Source organism: Schistocerca gregaria, unplaced genomic scaffold (genome assembly GCF_023897955.1).
Source record: "Schistocerca gregaria isolate iqSchGreg1 unplaced genomic scaffold, iqSchGreg1.2 ptg000808l, whole genome shotgun sequence".
NCBI classification, from domain to species: Eukaryota; Metazoa; Arthropoda; class Insecta; order Orthoptera; family Acrididae; genus Schistocerca; species Schistocerca gregaria.
In genome coordinates, this window is record NW_026062176.1 from 153010 (window position 1) to 169560 (window position 16551).

The 16551-nt window shown below is 49.1% G+C and overlaps 3 protein-coding genes across 4 annotated transcripts; 1 reads left to right on the plus strand and 2 right to left on the minus strand.

Moving 5' to 3' along the window:
• Positions 1–299: 299 nt before the first annotated feature.
• LOC126322392 (nuclear pore glycoprotein p62-like) lies at positions 300–4225 on the minus strand. Of its 2 annotated transcripts, none has more exons than XM_049994313.1 (2): positions 4196–4225; positions 300–3422 (listed from the first exon to the last, which is right to left on the minus strand). In XM_049994313.1, exon 2 carries the CDS (start codon positions 3315–3317, stop codon positions 1560–1562), a length of 1758 nt encoding a protein of 585 aa, XP_049850270.1. In that variant the 5' UTR covers positions 3318–3422; positions 4196–4225; the 3' UTR covers positions 300–1559. The 2 variants fall into 2 exon arrangements, with proteins under 2 accessions (XP_049850270.1, XP_049850271.1); XM_049994314.1 differs by having other exon boundaries at positions 300–3953.
• A 933-nt stretch (positions 4226–5158) lies between these two features.
• On the plus strand, positions 5159–9433 carry LOC126322426 (uncharacterized). The gene has a single exon (XM_049994361.1). It carries the CDS (start codon positions 5328–5330, stop codon positions 9264–9266), a length of 3939 nt encoding a protein of 1312 aa, XP_049850318.1. The 5' UTR covers positions 5159–5327; the 3' UTR covers positions 9267–9433.
• Positions 9434–13642: 4209 nt separating this feature from the next.
• On the minus strand, positions 13643–16318 carry LOC126322378 (uncharacterized). Its single transcript, XM_049994291.1, has 2 exons — positions 16183–16318; positions 13643–15798 (listed from the first exon to the last, which is right to left on the minus strand). Exons 1-2 carry the CDS (start codon positions 16316–16318, stop codon positions 13643–13645), a joined length of 2292 nt encoding a protein of 763 aa, XP_049850248.1.
• Between the last annotated feature and the right edge of the window lie 233 nt (positions 16319–16551).

Consider the following 16551-nt stretch of genomic DNA (forward strand, 5'->3'; position numbering starts at 1 on the left):
TGATATGGTTTGATATATAGATCATTTATTTATTTTTATTGATCATATTTATTATCTGTTTTTATTTTCACATATAAATACATAACACTAATATATATATCTACCTTGTTCATTTTACCTTTATCTATTTATTGTGTCAAATACTGTAAAATATACATAAACATATAAATGGCTATGGTTATAATCAACAATACAAAATTTTAATCGAATAATATAATGATATCAAACGTTATATTCCGATATATGTATACTATAATAGTACTAATTATATATAAAACAAATATCCATATATATATATATATATATATCAATAGAGATATACGGGCAATGACTCTCTACGGGAGGTTATAGTGTCTACAAACGTGCATTTATTACGTTCGAGTCAACAAGGTCGCGCATGTAAAAAACAACAGTGCAGTATAGTATTTCTTGGACCAGGAGCATTAATTGTTTGCAGTACATATAGAATTATCGATCATGCAAAAATAGGTGTGTGCCTATCGCTTGTGGTGATATTCCTAGCTATATCGTGTACATTTTTAGACTCTGTACGCATACGCACGACTCGCCATATAGTATGTTATATTTCTCTACGCGAGGGAGACAAACCTTCCTCAAAAACTGGTAGGGCTCTTTTTGCTGTGGATCGTCATTGTTGCTTATGAAATTAAAGAAGTATGAAACTAAAATGGTAGAATTTGAAAAGACGGATGTAACATAATAGCATTTTGCATGTGAGAGTAATAAGACCAGAAATTAGGGGGGGTGGTAGAGTGATTCAGAACAGTAGCAAGATAGTAGATACGACAAGAATGAGTATGCAGATAACTTTATCAGAGGATGACGGGCTGCACTTGCGTCGCGACATGTCAGATTTTGGGAATGGGGGCTGAATGAAGCAGACAAAGCGTTTGTAGGGTTTGTGTACTAGGTCCCCTCTTCCTCGATAGAAGGTGGGTAAAAGTAATGGAGACACGCAGGCAGTTTTGCTCGCATTCATGGATCCCGGTGATTGTATGCGCTACAATCGAGGTGTCGTTGACGTGGTTTCGACAAGTTAAAAACAGGAAGTCTTCACACAGCAGGAATTACAACCAAGTGCATTACCTCACAGGACATGCGCACTGTAGGGTTCACCAGCTGTCAAAAATTATCAAAGTGGGACCAGGTGAGCTTTATTGGCTGTATACAGCGCGGCCTTCATTCTTGCACCGCCTTGTGTAATAAGGTGTGTATGGTGTATATGTGGATGGGGTGCAGGCAGTGATGGTTATTATTTTGATAATAAGGAGGGGCCGACGCATTAGCCCATGCGATCGCCGCCCTACCCCACATGCTGCATTGTTGCTGAATGTTAGACAACGTGCTATATTGCTCTAGAGGACCTTTTTTTTTTGCACTCTCTCCTTGAGGTCAATTTTTTTCGCTGGCGTGCTCTCTCAGTTCTGTCCAGTAGGGTTGCTCTCGGTACACTTTTTTTCTAGCTTCGTGCCACCTTCCTGTTTTGTTTTTCTAGTTCCTGCATTCAGCTGGTGCACCCATTTATCGTACCGAGGCGATTAGGACTGTTTACTGAGGGTCAGTAGTTTTGCGTTCAGTGCAGTGGAAGTCTGGTCTATCCACTGCAAAGAGCTCAGGTGCGCATTTAGTATTTGCACTATCTGAGCAATAGGGTTGTCGCTCTCTAATTCTCTTTCTTGGGCGGAGTTCAGTTTGTTGACGAGCTCTTTCAATTTGACAGACATTCGGTCCAACAGAATATTGATATTTTCTGCCAATTTATATCCCTTCTCGCGCTCTCGATCTATAGGGGATAGATCTTGAGCCAAGGACCACTGTTCGACTTGGTTCTCTAGAGTTGACAGCATGTTATTCAGCTCGCTCTGTTGTGAGTGAATCAGTTCCAAATTCTGATCTAGCTCGCTCTGAGCGGCGTATACCAGGTCTACATTCTGTTTTAAAAGGAGTATTTTTTGGCCATTCTCGTTGACCTTCTTGTCCCAGCTGGAAACAAGGAGTGCCTGTTTGATGAAGTTGTCCTTGTCCTGCTCAATCTGGTTCGTCCAGTCGTTGATCACGTCTTCAAGGGGCTTGTTTTTAAGGGTGGTGAGGAAATCTGTCTTAGATGGTTGAGGAGTGGAAGAAAAAGGGAGAGGCGCGGCAGACGAGGACGTTGGTTTAGACGCGCCATCTAGAGCGGGTTTAGAAGGCGGTTGCCAGCTGCTCAAGGAAGGAGAGCCCTCGGTTGAGGAAGGAACGTTTGAGACATTTGAAGCTGGCGCCGTTGTTTGGTTGTTCTGTTGATTCTGACTTGAGAAAGTTGTTTTGGCGGTATTTTCCGAAGCTGGCGCATCAAGAGAGGTTGGTGGCTTGAAGCTAGTTGTTGCATGGCCAGACGAGCTGGTAGAAAAGCTGGTTTTTGGAATAGAAGACGAAGTTGGCGGCTTGAAGGATGGACCTTGGCTGTCAACGGGTTTGAGGGCGCCGCTCGAGGCTTGTTGTGCTGAGCTTGATGAAAACGAGGTAGTAGTGCCCGATGATTGTTGTTGCTGCTGTTCCGGCTTGGACGAAGACGGAAACGGTGTCGTGGCGTCTGACGGCTGTTTTTGCTGTTCTGGCTTAGATGAGAACGAAAATGAAGGAGTGGCGCCTGATTGCTGTTGTTTTTGCGGTTCGGGTTTAGCTGAGAACGAGAACGAAGTAGCGCTCGATGTTTGTTGCGGCTTGGAGGAAAATGAGGGAATATTGCTAGGTGTTTCTTGTTTTTGCTGTTCAGGCTTAGATGAGAACGAAAACGAAGGGGTACTCGGCGCCTGCTGTTGTGGCTTGGAGGAAAACGAAGGAGCGCTGTCAGAGGTTTCCTGTTTTTGCTGCTCGGGCTTAGCTGAGAACGAAAATGAAGGAGTGCCTGACGCTTGCTGCGGCTCAAAGGAAAATGTACCACCAGACGTTTCTTGTTTTTGCTGTTCGGACTTTGCTGAAAACGAAAACGAAGGGGTGTTTGAGGCTTGTTGTGGGTTGGAAGAAAAGGCCGAGGTACCACCGAATGGCAATTGCTGCTGTTGGCCCAGCTTGGCGGAGAAAGACGACGTATTAGCAGGTGTTTGCTGTTGTTGTCCAAATTTAGGCGAGAGCGTGGAAAATGACGGTTTATTGGTCTGCGCTTGCTGCTGTTGGTCTAGATTAGAAGAAAAAGATGACATAGTGCTCGGCTGTTTCCCAAAAGAGCTCAACATGCCAAATCCAGAATATGAGGTGGACTCTTGAGAACCCAGTTTAGGGTTCGATTCTTGACTTCCATTTTGTTTCGACTCCATCTGCTTTGGACAACTAAACAAGAACAATGAATTGTCGAATCCTTGGGACGGCGCGTCTCAGACTTGAGAACTTTTTCAGAAGAAGTGTTTTTGAAGTCAATTAGACTTCATAGACAAACCAAAAACACAGCACCGCGATGAGGCCCACAGTGACAGGCAAAAAAGCAGCGAGTAGTTCGATGTTCGTTATTTTTGCGTTTTCACCCCGCATATCAAATCAATAAGGCCATTTAGATATTTTGTACACAAAAAGACGTGTATGCACATGGAATTTCAAACAGAAAAGAGTTGCGTTGATTGATTATTGACACGTTCGTGTGATACGCGCGCAACGCACAGGTTTCGAGGTTTTCAGAATTCAGGTTTGGCGCGATGTGGACCGCAATATTTGGTAACGTATCATTGTGTGTTGTACAAAGACCGTACATCGTTGCCATCCACCAACGGTAGTGTGTTCAAACGATTACAGTTGATTTGCGTGGGCGTTGGTTGTTCGGAACGAAAGTTGCCAAAAGTGTCAACGATGAAAGAGTAACAGTCACTTAAGGTTAGCATTCTTTCGCCTTTGTTTGAGTTGCGTAGGATAAACGAGAGTTCAATGTGACGGTGTCCATGTCAAAGAACTACCAATCTAATCTGAGTGTAGAAACGTGACGTGTGCACATCATAAGCCTATCGTCAATTTTTGTTAAACAGACGTGATCCTGAAGTCGAAGAAAACTTAAAAGAGGCCCTCTGATCGTCTGCCACGTTATCTAATAGATGCGCTTGGAGCTGCCGAACACCGTGGAAATAATGACAAGACTACAGAGGTGACACAATAATCCTCCGATCACAAATCTGTACAATCATTCAGCGCACTATACACGTTTTCGTACCTCTTCGTATAGAGAGTTAAAAGCAGCAATGGTGATAGAACGACGAAAAGTGAAAATATATTTTTAAACATTTAAAGACATGCATGTCGTGTGTGTATGAAGATAGCCGTAATCTCAGAAGCGCAACTATTATGCTGGCGGAAGAGGGCGTATGGAAAGGTGAAAACCGAAGTAGCGCGTAGTACGATGTACATCCAGATCTGCGCGCTCAACGTCAGACGGTATCAAGCGTCGGGGGACAAGCAGCTTGCGCAGACTTACCCCAGCACCGAGGTTCGGTGCACCTAAGCGCGGCAGTAAGGTAAACGACGCGTATGTGTGCCGAAACGGTACATAGAGCGTATAGATCGATGCGTGTGTTGACAAGTTAATTTATTGCGGCACGCGTGACGCGCACCACACATATTTTTTTGGTGTTCGTTGAGGGCATACATAGCGCCCGTATCGACCCTGTGAGGCCGGCTTTGGCGTTTTATAGAGCATGTTTTGCTTAATTCGTGGCTCGGAGCGAAAACGGTCTATCGAATTTCAGGGAGTTCCCTCTTACATCTCTCGAAACTGCCTTTTCGAGGACGCCAAATCGTTGCGTCAAGTTGCCGCGTGTCCATAGTGGCCTGTTCTCCAGACATCATTACGCCGGGCCGGAAGAGTGAGTGGACCCGCCTTCTCAACTATTAATTCCCCAGCTGAAAACTCCACACTCATTGTCGTCTAGAAAGCGCGCGGAGGTGGGCGAAGGTACAAGCCAGCGCAAAGAACAGAGAAAGAAGGTCAACAAGTGCAAGCCGGCGTCGTAGCAGAGCAAAGTGACGCACTAGAAAGCGGGCAGGCATTTGAATTCCTCTTCTGATCTGTTCTTTTCCTCTTTTTATACCCCTTTTTTCCTTCTATTGCTTTTTTACCCGTTTGTGTTTTTCTACACTACAAACACGATGATGAATTCGTGATTTTTTTTCTGTTCCTATTCGAACTTGCCTAGGATGTGAATACCTCTCGCAATGAAGAGCAATGACTGAACAGGCGGATGGAACAAAAATGAAGACAATGCGGATTACCATTTGAGCGTGACCGACAGAGGAGACCCCGACGGGTTTGATGCATACTCAAAGAGATGCCATAGATAGCCTCTAGGATGATGGCGGCTGTCCGGAAGATGAAAATAGTCACCGCACTTGGTGCCATAGCAGAAATTGTTCGGAAAATACACGCATTTCAAATTCTAACTGATTCTCTTTCATTGAGTCTCTCATTTATCTACTCACGGTTCCACCAAGACCATTTTTTGTGTTGGTGTGTAACTTTTGACTCAACTCTTTATAGGCTGATGAGTGAGTTGCAAGTAAAGATGCCGTACACGGCGGTTTCAGATGGCTTGGTTCAGCCTTCTTCTCCTTCCGTCGACGACCATCCTTCTATGTTTTGCGAGTCGTCATACGATTCGCTTTCTCTGTCTGCCTACCTTGACTCTACTATCGGATACCAGGATGACATCTTTGATAAAAAAGTCCATGAAGACAACAAGTTGGACGCAGCTACCTTAGACGCGGATCATAAAAACGAGCAGCTCATCCGGGAGTTGCCTGAATACGCATGTTCATATTGTGGAATTCACTCAACCGCTTGCGTGGTTAAGTGCAACTTTCCTACGTGCAAAAAATGGTTTTGCAATAGCAAGGCGGGCACGAATACAGCTAGTCACATTATTACACATCTTGTACGAAACAAACACAAAACGGTTCAACTTCACCAGGACTCGCCGCTGAGAGACGTTCAGTTGGAATGTTACCAGTGCGGGTGCCGCAACGTATTTGTGCTTGGCTACACGCCAGCTAAGACTGAGAGTTTTGTGGTGATTTTGTGTCGTGACCACTGTACTCGGTCATTGGTCTCTTCTGCGAACGCGGCCGACTCGGCTGCTGAAAAGAGCCTCGTGGCGCGTGACACCGTTTCTTGCGGCAAGGCGAGTTCAGACACCGAATGGAACATGTCACTTTGGCAGCCTCTAATTGACAATCGCGCCTTTCTGCCTTGGCTTGTGAAAACGCCGACCGAGGCCGAGATCGCGAGCGCCATGAAGATTAACATTCAACAGACTGTGCGTTTGGAGGAGCTCTGGAAGCAAGATCCCAACGCCAAGTTGGACGTGATATTGAACTCTACGCCCGCCAGCATAGACGCGGAGCCGAACAGCGTGATGATGCAGTACACCGACGCGTATCAGTACCAGAGCATTTTTGGCCCGTTGGTGAAGCTAGAGGCAGATTACGACAAGAGGATGAAGGAGTCGCAGAGTCAAGAAAGCATCACGGTGCGATGGGAGGTGGCGATGAATCAACGCCATATTGCGTGGTTTACGTTTCCTCGAGCGGATGCCGACCTTCGGCTGGTCCCTGGAGACGAGTTACGCCTCAAACTGCCGGGGGAGAATGTACCGGGTGGTAGGAAGCCATGGGAGGCGCAGGGGCACGTCATAAAGGTTATCGGAGACGAGATTGGCATAAAGCTGCATTACACGCCCAAGTCCTCGTTGAAATCGAATGGTTCTCAGGATGCGCACGCGTCTGCGTCTTCACAGTCGCCTCCAGTGAACGTGACTTCCGGCTTTTGTGTGGAGTTTGTTTGGAAGAGCACATCTTTCGACCGCATGCAAGCGGCCATGCACATGCTGAAGTCGCAGGATAACATATCTACCTATTTGTACAAGAAACTGTTGGGTCAAGAGGTTGAAGAAGAGAGCTTAAGGAATTGCAACTTGAAGAGAGTCGAGGAGGTGAAAATTCCCAACTTACCGCAGCTGAACCCGAGTCAGTTGGAAGCCGTCAAGGCGGTCGTATCTTCTCCGTTGTCTCTGATACAGGGTCCTCCGGGGACTGGGAAGACCGTGACTTCCGCCGCTGTGGTGTACCACTTGGTGAAGCAGGGAGTGGGTCAGGTTTTGGTGTGCTCTCCTTCGAACGTGGCCGTGGACCACCTGACAGAGAGGATTCATCTGACCGGGCTGAGAGTGGTGCGTCTCGCGGCTAAGTCGAGGGAGGCCGTTTTGTCTCCGGTCGATCACTTGACGTTGCACAGTCAAGTGCGCCAGCTTTTGGACGAAATTCGAAATCAGGTACAAAATTCGTCGGACCACGCAGGCGACGAGACGAAAAAGGACGTTGGCAAGAGCGACCAGCAGCAGTCAGGCACTGAGTCGTCGACGACCAGGTCCAAGAAGGACAAGTCTTCGTCATCTTCTGCTTCTGTCACGCCGCACTACGACACTGATAAAATTGAGCTGGCTCGTTTACAGAAAATGCGAGACGAGCTCGGGGAGCTGCCAGCGCACGATGAACACCGGTACAAGCAGCTGAAGCGCGAGGTTGAGATGGCCATTTTGCGCGCAGCGCAAGTGATCTGTACGACGTGCGTTGGTGCTGGCGATTTACGTTTGAAAAAGTTTAAATTTGCTCAAGTGCTAATTGACGAGTCGACTCAAAGTACCGAGCCAGAATGCTTGATTCCCATTGTTTCTGGCGCCAGGCAGCTGGTTTTGGTCGGTGACCACTGCCAGCTCGGTCCTGTCATTATGTGTCGTCAGTCTGCCCGAGCCGGGCTGTCTCTGTCTCTGTTCGAGCGTCTGGTACGTTTGGGGAACAAGCCCATTCGTCTGAACATTCAGTACCGCATGCACCCTTGCTTGAGTGCTTGGCCCAGCAACACCTTCTACGAGGGCTCTCTGCAGAACGGCGTCACAGTGAAGCAGCGTACACTTAAATCTGTCAAGTTTCCGTGGCCCAACAAAGACCAGACGAAGTTCTTCTACGCCAGCTTTGGCCAAGAGGAGATTTCTGCTTCCGGGACGTCTTTTTTGAACCGCAGTGAGGCCAACATTTGCGAGCGGCTACTTATGCACTTTTTGAAGGCCGGCGTGAAGCCTCAGCAGATTGGTGTCATCACGCCCTACGAGGGGCAACGCGCCTACTTGGTGAATTGCTTCAAGCGCATTTTGCCAGTTGAGACCGTTGAACACATTGAAGTCGCCTCTGTCGACTCCTTTCAAGGAAGAGAAAAAGACTTTATCATTTTCAGCTGCGTCCGGTCAAACGAGTCTGCGAGCCTGAGCCACCCTAGCCTCGGCTCCAACAACACAAATTTTTCAGGCGGGCAAAATCATTACCACAATTCTGGAAATGGCAACAGGTATTCTTCCAACAATTCGGTCATCAACAACTATCCCAGCATTGGCTTTCTGAATGATCCACGTCGCCTCAACGTAGCTCTGACCCGTGCTCGATTCGGCCTCGTACTCCTTGGGAATCCCCGCGTTCTATGTAAGCAGGCTCTCTGGAACAATCTACTCTGGCACTATGCAGAGTGCAACGCGCTCGTTGAGGGCTCCCTAGAAAACCTCAGACCAACCACCTTTAAACTTCTACAAATCAAAAAACCCTACTTTTTCATGCCCGAGGAATACTACCCTCCTCGCATTCCTGTTCACATGACTCCGTCGATCTCCTATCCTGGTATGAAACCTTCTCAATACACCGGCGGCCACCCGAACCAGCCACCTCATCCGGACTCTTCCATCTACTCTCGCTCGTGGCAACCTGTCCCGGAGTATGCCTCCCAATTTGGCTCTCGACTCTCCCACCCATCCACCTGCTCGTACCTGGACAACACCGCCTCCCGCGTACCCAACGTCAACCACTATTCACCATCCTACGACCGACAACTCGGGGACGCCTTCGGCACGTCCATGTCACTTTACCAGCCCTTTTCGTCATCCACCGCCGCGCCACAGCTACTGGCGTATCAAAGCTCTATGATCCAGCAGCAGCCCGACCCATACTACCATGGCAAGTTCACTCACGTAAATCCGTACAACAAGGAACTTCAACCTTCTAACTTCTCTCTCCTCTCTCAGACACTGCCCTTCTATTCTCAGGGCAACTCCTACCTAACTCAGACGCCGTCCGAGTCCATTCAGCCACAACCTATCATCCAAGAAGATCAGGGCCAAGGCAAAGACTCCAACAGTGAGAAAAAAAAACCTGAACCTGTCGACACTGCTTCAAAAAATGCAAGAAAATGAAATCGCGCGGAGCGCGTCGAGACCTCATAAAACGACCTTTGTTGCGTTTACACCACTCTCATTATATGAATTCCGAAGTTACACCTGACATAGCAATATTGAAAGACCGATGCTGAATGTTTGAACTGCAAAATGCAAGGAAGAAAGAACGTCACCCCTCTTTTTGTGTTTCTTCGACACACATTTATGCATTTCGACGCCATCGGATCTTGTGCGATCACGAATGCTACCCGTTTGCTGTCACCCTCCCGTTGACTCTAATTTCGGTTAGAGTCCGGCAGCTAACTGGGCTTGGATCTGCTTGCTTCTTAACGGATACGCGACGAGTTGGTATGTAAATCGACTCTGTTTGTTTTCTGTTTGCTTTCCCCTCGTTTCCCTGTGTTGGCGTACTGGAATCGACCCAGCTGTGGCCAGTGCTCTTGGTCGCATACTGATCGTTGTACGGAACCGCTCTCATGTCTAAGGGTCGACTCAACTTGGGCCTTTCTGTTTATACAGCATTTGCTTTCCTCCTGCTACGACACGCCTGGGACATAGCGTGAGTCTGAAGTCCTGCATCCTATACATGACTCCGTGTATACCTCGTAACTTTGTATACAAACGCATGCTGGTGTATTACCTGTCACCACTCCTCCCTATCAATTGTACATTTTTCTTGTAGTAGAGGGCTTTGTGCTCATTTCGGTTTTTTTTACGCGCGTTTACGGCTTTTCTGTTCTCAGGCGCGGCACAGCTTTGCGCCGTTTTTTGTTCTAGCACCTATTCGAATTTTGCGGTGGAGGTGCTTTTGTCTGTATCGCTCTGGCTGCACGTTCGGCCTCCTGGTAACTGGAACTTGCTTTGGGTATGTGTGGATTGTCTTCGTCTGTGGTCTCTATCAAGCAGCCTTCTTTTTTGAACATTCGGTGCTTTACGAGAATCCGGAAATAGAGTTTTTTATTTTGTAGAAAGACAAATTATCGGTGTCGAATTCACAACCGGTGTTGGCACTTTCTTTTTTGCTGTGTATGTAAATTGCCATATGTTTTTGCGGTACGCTGTAATTATGATATGCTACGAACCCATCGATAGCGGGTGGGTCTTGATTTGAAGGCGTTTTTAGTCCCAAAATGATAAAAACATTGGTCGGCTTCAACTCTTTCTTTATCATTTCGTTGATGGCTGGCGAAGAAATCAGTTGTCTCATGAGTGTTCGCTGTTTGTTGGCGCCTTCGGTAGATTCCAGGGCCGGTTTCGCGTGAAAATAAAAGATGAAGCTTCGCTTGAGTGTGCAGAGCGCCGATCCGAAGGAGATTTGCAGGCACTGCAACGGAGAGTCTGTTTCGCATTCGACGAGACGGCGAATAGAGCCGGAAATTATTTTTATATGCTCAACGAGCTGGCTAAATAGAGTTAGTAGGTAGTTATAGAATGAAATTGGCAGCTCGAGACAAGCAACTCGTTCAGTACTTTGAAGGACTTAGAGAACTGTAAAGGCATGCGCGCTGAGGGCGTGCTTTCATTGAGCCGGTTGAGAGACCTTTCCACCTATAGAGAGTGAAATAAAGAGGACAACAAGTCGCAAGTTATAGAAACGACAGGATAAAGAAACACATGTATTAGTGTGGGTGTTTTCTGTCTGTACATTCGAGGAGATATCTCGGTACGGCCTAGAACAGCAATGACCAAGGAATGATAAGTGGGTGAGAGAAAGAAGGCGATAGACGGCTGCGAAAGGAAAGGACGACGAATGCGGATGAGAGTACATTGGAATTTGCTGGTTCAAATATAAAAACTGCGATAAGATACTGAGTATGGTTTCAGATGAGAGTGTGTAATCAAAGAGGCACATAGAAGATGTGGAGAGAGACATAGCTAACGGGAGACAGAGTATGAAGGAATAAAAAGACCAAAGAAAAGAGAACAAACTAATGATATATTGCCGATACAACCAGAATACGCTAAAATATTTAGAATCGATATATGCGTGTTGCATGCATCTACAAGTGATAAGTGATAGAGTTGTATGTGCCACAGAATAAATCCGTGACAAAATTACCCGTTACGTGTCCATCTCTGTAGATAATATTTAGTTGTACAGAAACGACTATTAGCTTGCTTTGAATTTGTGTTTTTTCTTTATTTTTGTCTTAACAGCCTAAGCAAGCGCATTGGTTTTACGACGAGGTCATGGACGATCCAGAAAACTTTGGTCGTTTACTGAAAACGGTTTTGCTAAGGGAGTATACAAAGGACAATTCCATGACCGTCACCTACCTTAAGGATCAAATCTTTTCTCATAGTCCTCATTTGTCGATCGGAGGTAGGTTTGCCTAGCTGTGCCTTATGCTGGCCACCATTGACGTTTTTGAAATCTGAAGTCGAAGTTTAAATTGTTTTCGTACATAAAAGAAGACAACCAAGGGTCGGCAGCACACCTCATAAAGAGAAATCTGACACCTGGGTATACGAATGTGTGTTGGCTTTTTTTGATTAGTGATACCGGACATTGTGTGTCTTCCTATTGATACAAAAACTCAGACACTTTCGCCTCTTTCTCTAGCGCAACAGCTTCTCTGTGTTTTTTTTTGCTGGGGTCAGGTTGGTTCTGTATTTTTTTTCTAGTTTATCATCTTTTCTCGGCCTCACTCAATCATTTAGACATTGAACGTATCTCGAACGCGTGCAGCGGATTACTGCAAAAGATTCTTCAAGAAAAATTGGATGTGGAAGCTGTAGAGTCTTTGCTTCAGCAGCAGGTAACGGCAATTGGTGTTTGAAAAAACTTTTTGAATTCAGCTTTTATTCCTCGATCAACTGACGTTCCGCACACATGTTGCATAATACACATTCGAAGTAAATTTTGTCTGTGCACATGGAAATGCGGCATATTCTGCGCGGTCGCTTCTATCTAACTCGAGTTTTTTCGAGCAGACGGAACTTTCCTCTATACAAAAACGCCTTTTTCTTGAGACTTGGCTTTCAGAGTGCAACCACTTAGATAGTTTTGTTCAGCGCGCTTGTCAATGGAACAGAGTATTGGTTCAGGTTCTTTGGCGTATAGATGCAGTGCTTCAAGAGGGCGAGGAACGCGCGCCCCCTGGGCAAGTTGTTGGCGTAGTGCGGCTGGTTTTGGGAACAAATACAAAATTTACACCAGGCCACAAAATTTGTCAAACAGTTGAATTTGAGCTGACTAAGGACAAGATGGCGCAAGTGTTGTACCAGCTTGACCAGATTCACAAAAAAATAAAAGCGCTTACGTTGTGTTAGCTCTCAGTATGTGCTCGAGCTGTAGAATCGCAGCTTTGAGGGAGTTGAGGTTCGCGAATTCCGCATTTTCGAATGACTTCATGACCGAGGCACCTAGTGAGGGTTTAGAACGAGTGACGAAATCACACCGGAAGGGCCAACGACGTGTTTTTGAGTTGGAGTTTGAGGCGCAGAATGCGCGAAAAAAGAGCGTGCTAGACGAGGCTGGAAATGAGGTGTTGCTGGTTATGCGAAAGGAAGGTGTGGGCGTTCGAGGATGCTTTGCATATTCGTCTTTTACAGTACGAAAGTGCTATAACACGACGATTTTACATTTCTGTACAGTCCCTCGTCTTATATTTGCGGCGGACATGCCGGCCTGGGTAGTATGTTTGGCTAAGTGCTACGTGATTCCCCGGTTTCGTTCTTCTACGAGGCATGTCGCAGTGACAGGTGGACTTGGGGAAAAGGGACGCGAAAGTGGGTGATAAAAACGTAATTGGTCAGTATTAAAGTCGCATCTCAGACATGCAATGTTTTTGGAGCACTGAGCGTGCTCTTTCTTCTTTGGTTGGAGGTCTTGGAGCTGGAGCTTTACTATGAGCGGTGCGACGTCTCGTCTGTACGGAGTAGTCGGTCACCGTTCGAGTTGTCTCCCTCTCGAACGCGAGTGTCTTTGTAGTGGGTAGTGAGCGAAGTGCCCCCGATTGGAAGAGCCTTTGGCGGGCGCCTGCTTGAAGTGTCCGTTATCGGGGCTTATCGGAGTTGGTGGAGTGGCAGTTGGATTGAGTGGCGTAGTTTTTAGAGGAAGAAGGCTGGTGCGGGGGTGACAGGTATGTGTTGTCTTGGAGGCCTCAATTGAGAACGCCAGAGGTTGCTAGAAGGGTCGGTGGGAGAGTGGGGACCTGGTCGTATTATTCAGCTGGGAGGAGGGATTGCGGGGTGAGCGCGTTTTCGTGGGAGCGAGGCGAGTTGTACGCGCGAAGGTGAAGATATTTTTTTGGTGCGTTGCAGGTTTGCGGGCTATAGGGCAGGGTTTCCTTCGTTTGGCTGCAGGTGGAGTTGATGGGTGGGGGTGGTGGCGGGGCTCGGAGTAAGGGAGCGGTGGCCATGTAGGTGCTGGGCCTGGGGGGGGGGTTGGGTCAATCGTTGTTTTGGTCGTGAGTTTTGACATATGCGAGCCTTGCTCGAATGATTTGTTTCGTCGCGTCGTTGTTTTGGAACAGCGGGTGGGTGGGGTCTGGCAAGAAGCGTGGATCGGTGAGCAGAGGTTTGAAGCGTTCGTCGTCTAGGTTGAGCGCGCTGTGTTGGGGTTTAGAGTCGGTGGGTTTGGATCGTTTTTTGGCTTTTGTTGAGCGTTTTTTCGGTTGCTTTGCCTTCGAACGTGGGGTGGGATCGACCTGCGAGTCTTCGCCGGAGGAGTCCGAGGACAGCGGGTCGTCGGATGAGGGCGAGTCGTCGTCGGCGCGTTCGGATCGGCTTCGTTTCTTTTGGCCTGGGTTTCGTGGTGAGTCGGCGTGAAGGTGGCGCGATTTGGTTGGCAGCGCCTCGTAAAGTTTGAAGAACGAGGTGCAAGCGGAATCGGTGGGGGCTTGAGGAGAGGTGGAGGAAGGGTGTTGGCGAAGCGCGTCCCGTTGTTGTTTTTTGAGTGAGCGTTGGGCGTCCATGTAGTCGTAGAAGGCGTGCTTGGGGTCGTAGTTGGCGGAGGAGTTGAGCAGGCGCTGGACGGATTCGTTGGGTTGCAGTTCAGGGGCATCGTCGAACGTGATTTCCAGATTTTTGTTGGGGGGGTCGGGAGCAACAGAGGAGGAGTTGACCAATTCCAAGAGCCGGGCGTATTTGGCCTTTTTTTTGGGTGTTTTAAGGGGGGGTGCGGGTTGGTCGTGGAGGTTGGGTGGTTGAAGAGGGGGGAGGGATTCTTCCGCGCTTTCTTCCGAAGAGGAAGGAGGTGCCAAGTACTTGTCGTAGTCGTTTTCGCCCATTTCTCTCCAGGCTTCCTGGTGTTTGGTGATGGCTACGCGTTCCCGGGGCGTTTCGTCCCAAGTAAGTTTGACATTGGTGAGGCGCAGAGCGGAGTTTTCGAAGTTAGGCCCGACGTAGTTGTCGGACGCGGAGTAGGCGCTGTCCTTGATGGAGCGCCCGTCGAAGGAGATGTCGTCGGGAACGAAGCTCAGGTTGAGCTGACAACCTGTCATTTCGATGTCGTCGTGGTCTAATTGTTCGTACAACGCGGTGGCGGTGGACACGCTGTCGCACTCGACGATGGCGAAGTAGTAGAACATTCGACAGAGTTCATAGAAGCGCAGGTGGACGTCGGGTTCGGCAGAGGAGGACGACGCCGTCGCGGTAGAATTGCACAGTTTTTGGAGAAGGGGCGAGTCGAGCGTCGGTGAGTCTCGGTTCTCTCCTTCGGTCGCCTTGGCCGAGAGGTGGCACCCGTTTGCCGAGCCGGACACGTCGACTCCTTCTGCGGGTCGACTGTCGACCAAGCGACTCCTGAACCATTCCAGCTCTTCTTGATCGGGCTCCACCATGGGGCCGGCCTCTTGTTCTCTCCTCAGCCTCCTTTCCCCGAAATCAGACACGTAGATGACGACCGACTTGATCACGCCCTGACTCGACACGAACGAGTTGAACAACGTGAACAAATCTGCTGCGTTCAGGCGGTTCCAATCGCATTTTACTACCGCCAACCGACGCGTCTCTCCGCCGACTTGAGACAGATGAGTTTCTAGGCGTTCGTAAATCTGGCCGAAGACGCCCACATCCTGCGCCTCTTCGTCCTCCTCGCTGAGGTCCGAATCGCTCTCGCTGCGCTCGCCGCGGCTGACGCGCCCGTTCTCTGGCGGGTGGCGGCTGTAAAAGTCGGCCCAAAAAGCCGTCGCGTCGAACTCGCCTTCTTCCTGTTCGTGCGAACGTTCGTCGTCGGCGCGCGCGCTCTCGCGGTCGGGTGGCGACGACAGCACTCGGCCCAAATTCGCGAGCATTGACAGCCGCCAAGAGCGCGTTCGCGAGCGGCGACGGTCGATAGCGGGCGAAGCGCCGGCGCGAAAAACCGGTTCGTCGCCTTCGTGCCCGGCGTCTAAGCGCCGCTGGCCACAGTCCGCCGCGCGGCGACTCCGCTCCTCGGGTTCACTCGTTCCTCCACTACGGCCGCTTCCAACGTCTGAACGACTGCTCCAACATTGGTCTTCCTTTTTCGGCCCCCTTCGCTCTCCCTCGCCGTCTTCGTGGGTCGCCTCGCGTCCCTCCGGCTCCCCCGGCCTTTCGCCGGAATCACCCGCCCCCGATTTCCGAACTCCAGAACTCACGCGCCTCCTCCGGCCGGAGCCCAGCTCGCTCTCGTCTCCTCTCTTTCCGCTCTTCTCGTGTCGGACTTGTCTCTTCAACCGAAAAATTCTCCCCAGCCTCCTCACCTGTCTCTGGTGCTTGACTTCCAAGTCTTGTCCGCCGCGAGGGTCCTTGGCGCCTGGCGAAACGAAAAGCGTGAGTCACGTGCACGGCCAGGCGCGCTCTCGGCGAAGAGCGCCACAGAGCGACGCGCGCTCTGAACGACTCTTCCAAGCTCGCGACTCTCGGATATCCGGACGCGTCCAACGGCGAGACGCGCTCTCGAAGAGCGCCGGTCGGCGCGGCAGAGTCCAGGAAGGAACAAAAGCCCTTCTCCTCTCTCTACACGTACCGACGAGGCTAAATTTTTTGTCTGTCATCATGGACCAGAACCGAGGATCGAGCTCAAGCTTCTGCGGGGAAGGCTTCTTGGTCGAGAAGCGCCTGTCCGTCAGGAGCTTGGAAAAGCGAGGGTCCGCGGTGGCCATGGCTACTCTTAAAGGATCATTTAGGCGAGAATCTCAAGGATATGCACGTCGGGAAAAAAAAAAGTAAATTTTTTTTCTTTTTGCGGAACAGATTTTTTGGATCGCGGCCCACCGACTAGGGTCCGACACGCGTCGAGAGAAAACTTTCGAGGAGCGCAATCCGACCAGATGGGCGTTTATCCAAATACATGTGGAGGTGCGCGCGATCGACGGGGAGAGAGGGGGTGCTGCAA

Excerpts from the sequence above, each read along its gene's own strand:
- LOC126322392 (XM_049994313.1), bottom strand. The coding sequence starts at position 3,317 with ATGGAGTCGAAACAAAATGGAAGTCAAGAATCGAACCCTAAACTGGGT.
- LOC126322426 (XM_049994361.1), top strand. The coding sequence starts at position 5,328 with ATGATGGCGGCTGTCCGGAAGATGAAAATAGTCACCGCACTTGGTGCC.
- LOC126322378 (XM_049994291.1), bottom strand. The coding sequence starts at position 16,318 with ATGGCCACCGCGGACCCTCGCTTTTCCAAGCTCCTGACGGACAGGCGC. Across the intron at positions 15,799-16,182 it reads CAAAAAATTTAGCCTCGTCG|TTCGGAAATCGGGGGCGGGT; the intron begins GTACGTGTAGAG and ends TGAGTTCTGGAG.